At 43.6% G+C, this 11119-nt stretch overlaps 1 protein-coding gene across 1 annotated transcript in view; it reads right to left on the reverse strand.

The window, feature by feature from the left end:
* Nucleotides 1-10634, reverse strand: part of LOC137371578 (transmembrane protein 182-like) — a 65062-nt gene extending 54428 nt beyond the window's left edge. Inside the window, exons 1-3 of the mRNA XM_068034416.1 lie at nucleotides 10581-10634; nucleotides 10208-10353; nucleotides 9546-9615 (exon numbers count right to left, since the gene is read on the reverse strand). Coding sequence (XP_067890517.1) covers nucleotides 9546-9615; nucleotides 10208-10353; nucleotides 10581-10634 — 270 coding nt within the window. The remainder of the gene's footprint in view (nucleotides 1-9545; nucleotides 9616-10207; nucleotides 10354-10580) is intronic.
* Nucleotides 10635-11119: the final 485 nt, after the last annotated feature.

The following is an 11119-nucleotide window of genomic DNA, read 5'->3' on the forward strand; positions in this document are numbered from 1 at the left end:
GAGAGCTGTTCTACCAAGCTAAATAACAAACAGACAATGAAGCAGGATGGTGTGATCATGCTAAACATTACAGAGCCAAGGAGGAATAATGCACCATGGTTACAGTTGGAGAGGACATCATTCATGATTTGCATTAGGACTGTTTCATTACACCTAGTGCTCTGGACAAATCTATCAGTTGGTGCTCTTTGAGTAAAAGTGTCACCTTATGTTTTGCAGCTAAACTTGTCATCTAATTTTCTAAAGGTAAGTATTTCACCTGGTGCTTTAGTGTTAATTGTGCCATCTTTGCTCTGATGGTAAATAGGTCACTTTGTGTTCTGTGGGTAAATATGTAATCTTATGGTACAGATCCATTGAGAGAGTCAAGACAGATAAAACCAAATACACGGCTAGTACCATCCTGCATTCTGTTATAAAAGCTAAATACTGTGGATACTGGAAATCTGAAATGAAAACAGAAAGTGCTGGAAATACTCATCAGGTCTGGCAGCATGTGTGGAGAGAGAAACAGAGTGAACTTTTCAGGTCATGACCTTTCATCAGAACTGGTAAAGGTTAGAAATGTAAGAGGTTTTGAGCATGTGAAAGGGGGGAGGGGAAAGAAGAACACTAGGGAAGGTCTGTGATAGGGCGGAGGGTGGGAGAGATTAAATGACAAAGATATCATGGAATAAAATGCAAAACAAGTGGTAATAGTTATAGTAACAGACTAGGCATTTGTCCAATGAGAGTGTTAACGGTAGAGTAATGACTGGCTCTATCCAAAAGAAAAAGCATGAAAAACAAGTTTAAGACCGGCACATGGTTAAAATCAAATCAAAATGGGAGTCATGCTCTGAAATTGTTGAACTCAATATTGAGTCCAGAAGGCTGTAAAGTGCCTAATTGGAAGCTGAGGTGCTTGCCTTCCTCGAGCTTGCTTTGAGCTTCACTGGAACACTGCAGCAGACTGAGGACAGAAATCTGGGCATGATAGGAAGGTGGTGAATTAAAATGGAAAGCAACCGGAAGCTCGAGGTCATACTTGCGGACTGAGCAAAAGTGTTCCACAAAGCAGTTACCCGATTTGTGTTTGGTTTCCACAAAGTAGAGGAGACTGCATTGTGAGCTGCCAATACAGTATACTAAATTGAAAGAAGTACATGTAAATCGCTGTTTGGGGCATTGGATGGTGAGGAGGCAAAAGGGCAAATGTTACACCTCATTGCATGGGAAGGTGCCCTGGAAAGGGGTCAAGGGCGATGAAGGAGTGGACCAGTGTGTTACAGAGGGAATGGTCTCTTTGGAATGCTGATAGGGGAGGGGAGGGGAAGATGCGTTTGTTGTTGACATTATTATACACTTGCCCACAGAGAAGAAAGAACAGAACAGCACAGGAACAGGCCATTCGGCCCTCCAAGCCTGCGTCGATCTTGATGCCTGCCTAAACTAAAACTTCTGCACTTCCGGGGCCCATATCGCTCTATTCCCTTCCTATTCATGTATTTGTCAAGATGTCTCTTAAACGTTGCTATCGTATCTGCTTCCACCACCTCCCCAGGCAGCAAGTTCCAGGCACTCGCCACCCTCTGTGTAAACAACTTGTCTCGCACATCCCCTCTAAACTTTGTCCCTCTCACCTTAAACCTATGTCCCCTAGTAACTGACTCTTCCACCCTGGGAAAAAGCTTCTGACTATCCACTCTGTCCATGCCGCTCATAACTTTGTAAACCTCTATCATGTCGCCCCTCCACCTCCGTCGTTCCAGTGAAAACAATCCGAGTTTTTCCAACCTCTCCTCATAGCTAATGCCCTCCAGACCAGGCAACATCCTGGTAAACCTCTTCTGTACCCTCTCCAAAGCCTCCACGTCCTTCTGGTAGTGTGGCGACCAGAATTGCGCACAATATTCTAAGTGTGGCCTAACTAAGGTTCTGTACAGCTGCAACATGACTTGCCAATTTTTATACTCTATGCCCCGACCGATGAAGGCAAGCATGCCGTATGCCTTCTTGACTACCTTATCCACCTGCGTTGCCATTTTCAGTGACCTGTGGACCTGTACGCCCAGATCGCGCTGCCTGTCAATACTCCAAAGGGTTCTGCCAGGAGTATTGACAGGCAGACTTTCTATGGGATTTTATACTGGATATTGCAGTAATTAGAAATCTAAAACGGTGTGGTGCCTTTTAGAGGGGATCTGGGGCTGTGTGAACAGGAAAAACAACTGTGGGCTGGATGTTAAATCGACAACGGGGTCCCAGCGACAGGCCAGAAGGCAGGGAGGGGCAACCCAGCTTCATAGAGACAAAGGAACAAAGGAGCAGGAAGAGGCCATTCAGCCCATCGAGCCTGCTCTGCTATTCAATACACTCATAGCAGATCAGCCACTTCAATGCCTTTTTCCCACACTATCCTCAAACCCCCTTATGTCATTTGTATTTAGAAATCTGTCAATCTCTGCTTTAAACATATTCAATGACTGAGCTTCCACAGCCATCTGGAGTAGAGAATTCCAAAGATTCACAACCCTCAGAGTAAATAATTTTTTCCTCATCTCTGTCCTAAGTGGTTTCCCCCTTATTTTGAAATTGTGTCCCCTGGTTCTAGACTCCTCAGCCAGGGGAAACATCTTACCTGCAACTACCCTGTCTATCCATTTAAGTATTTTGTAGGTTTCAATGAGATCACCTCTCATTCTTCAAAATGCTAGAAAATACAGGCCCAGTTTCCCCAATCTCTCTTCATAGGACAGTCTCATCATCCCAGGAACAAGTCTGGTGGTGAGCCACCTTCTTGAGCCACTGCAGTCCATGTGCTGTTGGTACATCCACTTCGGCACTCTATCGAACCCCCAACCGAATTCAACAGCAGGCAGGCAATTAACTGCCCACCATCAGAGACTGTGTCCCGTTAAGGGACAAAATCCTGCCTCTAAGAGCTGCTGGCCAATCGGAGGGCCAGCAGCACCACCGGGAGCAATGGCCACTGCCAATACTGCAGGAGACCCGAAGGCAGCGCCGTTGGAGAAGACCCTGGGATCAAGATAGGTGGGGTGGGATCACTAATGCCAGTCAGGCAAGCCCCAGTGAAGTGGTGGGGTGGGTGGTTGGTGAAGGTGGAGTGGGGGAAGAGTCTTGCAGTGGTAGTGGCCATTCCGACTGGGGGGGGGAGGGGGGGCGGTGGGGGTGGGGGGACCCACCGTGGGCCATGGATTGCCCCCACAGGAGGGACCAACCAACACCCCCCCCACAAATCTCACTAGGAGGCTGCCAGGTATGACCTGTTGGTGTCTCCATGTGGCGGCAGGCCCCTCCAATGTTGGATAAATGCCAGGGAGACAGCCCCTAGTTGGCCCATTTATTGGCCTCCCAGCTGACTTCCTGTCTGCCATTGTGCCCACACAGACAAAATGGCATGGGGACAGGGGAATATCAGGCACACTGCCCGACGCCACCCAACATAATTTTATGTCCCTCCGCCACCCCCGACCCTCCCAGCCCATCTCCATGGCTGGATAAAATCCAGCCTTTTGTGCCTCCTTAACCAATCAAATTGAAGAATCTTTATCAAGATAAGCGAGTCTAACGCTAATAAGCAGATCATTTGAATGAATTTTAATATTTCGGATGAAGCTCTCACACAGAAAGATCAATTTTAAAAAAGCATGCTACCAGCAGGAAACCTTGCTCACAAGATACAAACATTGGGAATTCAATGGCACCTCAAACCTACATATCCACTTGTGCTTCCAGCAAGCAAGGGCTTTATCCATGCCCATATGCCCCTAGAGAAGGAACATGAGCTGTCTGCCAGTTCATTTGAGGCCTTCCGTGATTGGTGGATACTGCAGGGATTGGAATTATAATAGATTAGTGCAATAGTATTATCATTTAATTTGATAAAGATTCTTGTTCTTTATGATTTTGTTTTCAATTAGTTGTGCGCCTCTAAAAGGAGGCACTTGTGTTTAATGACAGAGGGGCAACCAGTGTATCCTTATCATTGAAATTAGAAAAGGCATCCCAACAGCACCACAGACTCATAAAAACACTTTTATTTGCTTAGTCAGCAGGCAGGACCTGCTGCCAATAGCAAGCTTTGTAAAATCAGCCCCAACACGTATCTAACATTGTGTGCCTATAAGCTGGCTTGACTCAATATGCCTCCTTTGCTTATTCTATATCATTAGGGTAAGCCAATGTATTGTTTTACTTTATAATGTACAACCACTTTTTAACCATGTAATTGTTCCATTCGTTCTTTTGCATGAATAATTGTAGACTGGTTTTGGTGAAGTCCTGTGCGTGTGGAGTCTGTCTCATTCTGGCCTCATGGAGCATCGGAGTACCCAGACCGAAGAGATCTAATGAACTGTATTGTGGGCTTGAAAATGCAAGGCAAGTTGGTCCATTCTGGTCAGACAGTGCCTTCTCAGAATTAGCAAGGTCTGGAAAACTTATTAAACTGCAGAATTGCTAGCATCCGGGAAGAGATCCAGGTCTTGCTTGTGAAGAGCTAAAAAAATGTCTGCCTGTACCAGGATGAAGATTGATAATAGAGATAATGAAGCAGAGAAACTGTCTTTGTTATCTGAAGCATAGCAACATAGAAAAATAGGAGCAGGAGTCGGCCATTTTGCCCTTCTAGCTTGCTCCGCCATTCAGTATGATCATGGCTGATCATCAAACTCAGTAACCTGTTCCTGCATTCCCCCCGTACCCCTTGATCCTATTAGCCCTAAGAACTATATCTAACTCTTTCTTGAATATATTTAATCATCTGGCCTCAACTGCTTTCCGTGGTAGAGAATTCCACAGGTTCACCACTCTCTGGGTGAAGAAATTTCTCCTCATCTCAGTCCTAAATGGCTTACCCCTTATCCTTAGATTGTGACCCCTGGTCCTGGACTTCCCCGCCATCAGGAACATCCTTCCTGCATCTAGTCTGTCCAGTCCTACTAGAATTTTGTAGGTTTCTATGAGATCCCCTTTCATTCTTCAAAACGCTAGAGAATACAAGCCTAATCGACCCAATCTCTCTTCACATGTCAGTCCTGCCATTCCAGGAATCAGTCTGGTGAACCTTTGCTGCACTTCCTCCATAGTAAGAACATCCTTCCTCAGATAAGGGGACCAAAACTGCACACAATACTCCAGATGTGGTCTCACCAAGGCCTTGTACAATTGCAGCAAGACATCCTTGCTCCTGTACTCGAATCCTCTCGCTATGAAGGCCAACACACCATTTGCCTTCTTAACTGCCTGCTGCACCTGCATGCTTACTTTCAGCAACTGATGCACAAGGACACCCAGGTCTCGCTGCACCTCCCCTTTTCCCAATCTATCGCTGTTCAGATAATAATCTGCCTTTCTGTTTTTGCCACCAAAGTGGATAACCTCACATCTATCCACATTATACTGCATCTGCCATGTATTTGCCCACTCTCTCAACCTGTCCAAAGCACACTGGAGCTTCTCTACATCCTCCTCACAGCTCACAATTCCACCCAGCTTTGTATCATCTGCAAACTTGGAGATATTACATTTAATTCCCTCATCTATATAATTAATATATATTGTAAATAGCTGGGGTCTTAGCACTGATCCCTGCGGTACCCCACTAGTCACTGCCTGCCACTTGGAAAAAGACCCGTTTATTCCTACTCTTTGTTTCCTGTCTGCCAACCAGTTCTCTGTCCATGTCAGTACCTTACAATCCATGTGCTTTAATTCTGCACGCTACTCTCTTATGTGGCACCTTATCGAAAGCCTTCTGAAAGTTCAAATACACTACATCCACTGGTTGTCCCTTGTCTATTCTACTATTTTCATCCTCAAAAAATTCCAGTAGATTTGTCAAGCACGATTTCCCTTTTGTAAATCCATGTTGACTTTGTCCGATCCTGTTATTGTTTTCCAAGTGCTCTGCTAAACCATCTTTTATAATAGACTCCAGCATTTTCCCCACTACTGATGTCAGGCTAACCGGTCAATAATTCCCTGTTTTCTCTCTACCTCCTTATTTAAATAGTGGGGTTACATTAGCTACCCTCCAATCTGTTGGAACTGTTCCAGAGTCTATAGAATTTTGAAAAATGACCAGTAATGCATCTACTATTTCTAGGGCCACTTCCTTAAGTACTCTGGGATGTAGATTATCAAGCCCTGGGGATTTATCAGCCTTCAATCCCATCAATTTCCCTAACACCATTTCCCTACTAGTACTGATTTCATACAGTTCCTCCTTCTCACTGGACCCTATGTTCCCAACATTTCTGGGAGGTAATTTGTGTCCTCCTTTGTGAAGACAGAACCAAAGTGTGTATTTAATTGGTCTGCCATTTCTTTGTTCCCCATTATAAATTCTCTCATTTCTGACTGTAAAGGACCCACATTTGTCTTCAGTAATCTTCTTCTCTTCACATATCAATAGAAGCTTTTACAGTCAGTTTTTATGTTCTCTGCAAGCTTACTCTCATACTCTATTTTCCCCTTCTTAATCAATCCCTTTGTCCTCCTTTGCTGAATTCTAAACTGCCCCCAATCCTCAGGTCTGCTGCTTGTTCTGGCCATTTTATATTTCTCCTCCTTGGATCTAATGCTATCCCTAATTTCTTTTATAGGCCACGGTTGAGCCACCCTTCCTGTTTTATTTTTGCGCCAGACAGGAATGAACAATTGTTGTAATTCATCCATGCGCCCTTTAAATGCTAGCCATTGCCTATCCACTGTCAACCCTTTAAGTAACTTTTCTCAATCTATCCTGGCCAACCCGCACCTCATACCTTCATTGTTTCCTTTATTTAGATTCAGGACCCTAGTCTCGGAATCAACTCTCTCACTCTCCATCTTAATGAAGAATTCTATCATGTTATGGTCGTTCTTCCCCAAGGGACCCTGCACCAACAAGATGGTTAACTAATCTTTTCTCATTACACAATACCCAGTCTAGGATGGCCTGTTCTCTAGTTGGTTCCTCAACGTATTGGTCCAAAAAACCATCATGTATGCATTCCAGGAATTCCTCCTCTACAGTATTATTGCTAATTTGGTTTGTAGTGGGCCTTGAAAATCCTACACGAGGGCCAAGCCTGTAGCCATATACCTCATTTTCCAAAAGGATAATGAGGTAATTGTCGACCAATTGTAGAAGTTAAGAACAGATTTTATCTTATATAGAACAGGACCAGAGCAAAAAAGGTGTAAAGAACCCACAGGAGCATCTTTACTGCAGTGGTTAGGGTGGTGTGGTCAGCCATCTTGAAGTTGCGCACAGAAGACTCGTCGGCAAATTGACCACCTAGATGGACTCCAGCTCGCAGGACTGCTAAGCAATCGGCATTATCGTGAATATGTACTATTAATTAGTGGTATAATAAAGGTGTACCACATCTAGTGGAACAGTATCCAAGTTGTTGCATGCCATTGATACCCAGAGTAAAGTCCAGAACCTTTAGACCAGATAGAGGATCTTACAATGGTACCAATCTGGAGACAGAAAATGGTTTTTTTATATTTGTTTCATGGCATGTGGACATTGCTGGCTAAGCCAGCATTTTTTGCCCATCCCTAATTGCCCTTGAGAAGGTGGTGGTGAGCTGCCTTCTTGAACCATTACAGCCATCTGGTGCAGGTACACCAACAGTGCTGGTCAGGAGGTAATTCCAGGATTTTGATCCAGCAACAGTGAAGGAATGGCGATATATTTCCAAGTCAGGGTGGTGTGTGGCTTGGAGGGGCACTTGCAAATGGTAGTGTTCCCATGGAGTTGCTGCCCTTGTCCATCTAGGTGGAAGAGATCGCAGGTTTGGAAGATGCTGTCGAAGGAGGCATGGTAATTTGCTGCAGTGCAACTTGGATATGGTACACACTGCTACCACTGTGTGTCCGTGTTGGAGGGAGTGAATGTTTAAGATGGTGGATGGGATGCCGATCGAATGGTGTTGAGCTTCTTGAGTGCTGTTGGAGCCGCACTCATCCAGGCAAGTAGAGAATATTCCATCACACTCCTGGCTTGTGCCTTGTAGATGGTGGACAGGCATTGGAGAGTTAGGAGATGGGTTACTCACTGCAGAATTCCCAGCCTCTGAGCTGCTCTTGTAGCCACAGTATTTATGTGGCTGCTCCAGGTCAGTTCCAGGTCAATGGTGACCCCCAGGATGTTGATAGTGGGGGATTCAACAATGGTAATGCAGTTGAATGTCATGGGGAGTTGGTTTGATTCCCTTTTGTTGGAGATCGTCATTGCCTGGCAATTGTGTGGCATGCACATTATTACCCTTTGAAATACTAGCACTAGCTCCATTCATAAACAAGGGTGTATGGTTACTACATTGGATAGTTCTCACATAGGCAAAGCTCTTGAAACTGCCATGAATATCGTGCTTCAAACTGTGGGCTGCAGCTCCTGTTATCTTGTTCATTAGTGCAAGTCGACACTTGAACAGGCATGGGTTGATAAAAAATACATTTGAGAGTGCATTTGTTTGTTTTGCAAATACCTTAGCATTAAATTTGAAATGGTTTGCAAATTCCACTAGTCCTTAATCAGGGAATCTGAAATGATTAGATCTGGATACATCAAATACTGACATGATAACATCCATAACAGTAAAACTAGCATTTCTATTTAGAAGAGGGAACTTATCACTTAGAAACTCTCATTTTACTCTGAAATTAAGCAAATAGACGTGTCCACAAGTTTTTTTTTGATAATTATGTTGTCTGAATGTTATTCACTAATTTTTTTCCCAACCATTTCAAACATGGATATATTTTCGCATGGATGGTATTTAAAAGTTTTTCTTTATTTTATTTTTTTTAGAAATACAGCACTGAAACAGGCCCTTCAGCCCACCGAGTCTGTGCTGACCATCAACCACCCATTTATACTAATCCTACACTAATTCCATATTCCCTACCGACCACATCCCCACCTGTCCCTATATTTCCCTACCACCTACCTATACTAGGGGCAATTTATAATGGCCAATTTACCTATCAACGTGCAAGTCCTTGGCATGTGGGAGGAAACCGGAGCACCCGGAGGAAACCCACGCAGACACAGGGAGAACTTGCAAACTCCACACAGGCAGTACCCAGAATTGAACCCGGGTCGCTGGAGCTGTGAGGCTGCGGTGCTAACCACTGCGCCACTGTGCCGCCCAGTTTGTTTTTACAAATTACACAGAAAATTACCCTCAATACCTATGTCATCAAAATTAGAAACAACTCTACTTGGATCAGAAATTCTGCTCTCAAACTCTTTTGTGATTCATTTTTGGCTTCTGGACCTACTCGCCAGTTTTCCTACTTTCATTTCTGCCTCACTTAACCCATCACCTCTTCAATATTCATACAAACTCAATATCTTGTAAATGTGTTTTTTTTATTTCCCTCATTATTCCTCTTACAGTACTGTAATATAACTCTAATCATCTAACTATCTCTTGTTTTCTTTTAACCACTTTATAGTTCAATCTATTTCTTTGTGTGTGCATTGTTTCATCCCTTTTTCTTGTTCATCTGTAATATCTTCCAGTTATGAAACGTTACCTTACATGTTCCTCCCACTGATGTTGACTGCTTTGCTGAGTCCCTCCAGCAGTTTCTGGGTTGGGGAAGGGGCGACTGCAAGATGATCAATTCTTTTCAATCATTAACACGCATGTTACAGCAAGCGGGCACTGTTTAACATTAAAAATTTCTCACTCTTTCCAGTTGATTTGATGGACAGGAGACGTGAAGCAACAGGTGAAGAAAATCAGTGACTCGGAGAAGCTGTCTCAGCACAAACAGTGCATTGAACTGAGAATAAAACATCCATCACAACCCGTGACTGGGCTTTGACACAACTGAAAACTTACACGGAACATTGGGACAGCTCTGATCTTTTTTAAAAAAAAAATTTAGTTAAACAGGATCTACAACTAAACAACTGTAAACTAAGGACTGATTTGCTGCTTGTAGTTTAAAAAAAAATTTAGAGTGAATATATTCGAAACATTCTAAATACGAATGTTTAATACAGAAGATATTTTCCATTTAGCTTTTTCTCATAGAAGTTACATGTGTACATTGCAAGTAGAACAGAGAAATTGTAACTCACTGACCTGTCCGAAATCCCATTTTGTGCTATTTTTTAACTGAGTACAAGTCTCAGTAGCAAGCAGCCAGCAATTGGTGCAGAAAGTCAACAGAGAAAAAATAACCCCCAGACTACTAAGTAATCTGGCGACGACTAGAACTTTTGACTTTGAAGTTTTCATGACTTTCCAAAGTGTTGAAGAAAACAGACGACGGTCTCCACTCAGTCTTTGCTCCCAGTGAAAAGTGATAGTAACCGGATGGATCTTTGCCCAGCCCTGCCTATTTTTAGATCAATAACGACAGTCTGGAAATTACTGACCAGTACGGGGGTGTCTTTTTGGTGTTCAACCTATTAATAATTATGTTTCTAAAGTGCTGAGTTTATGTTTGATAATTTTAAAGGTTATTTCAGCTTTGGCAGTAAGAGAAAGAGCCATGCAGCAACTTTGTACACAAACTCATTTGCATTTAGGAGCATTATACAGAAAAATGAAAAATGGAATTGCCGTTGCCCTCCTCTTCCACTGGTCTGTTACTGCTCTCCTTGGGTTCCTTGACATCCTACATTGGGAGAGGGGCTCTGTTCCCTCCAGTAGACATGTTCTGAACCGTGCTGGGACCAGTGTTCAAGCAGACCGTATAACTAGGGAAGAATGGGGCAATGGCATCAGTTTTGGAACCGGGGGGATCTGTACCGATGGGACGGTCTCCACCTGAACCGATCTGGAACCAGTGTTCTAGCGAAACGGATAAATAGGGTGGTCTCTAGGACTTTAAACTAGTGACTCGGGGGGAAGGGAAAGGGAAAACGACAGGGAGTATGATAAATAAAAAGGTAAGCAGCAGGCTAACGTGTGCAGGAGGGTTTAAGTTCAGGGCAGACGATGAAAGAAGCAGAAAGGAAGGATAACTCAAGAGTTATTATTAGAGATGTTGGGAATCATGAGGGTAAGAAAGCTAGCATAAAGGCACTTTATCTGAATGCTCATAGCATTCGTAACAAGGTTGATGAGTTAACGGCACAAATCATCGCGAATAAATATGA

The sequence above is a fragment of the Heterodontus francisci genome, chromosome 6 (assembly GCF_036365525.1).
Source record: "Heterodontus francisci isolate sHetFra1 chromosome 6, sHetFra1.hap1, whole genome shotgun sequence".
NCBI classification, from domain to species: Eukaryota; Metazoa; Chordata; class Chondrichthyes; order Heterodontiformes; family Heterodontidae; genus Heterodontus; species Heterodontus francisci.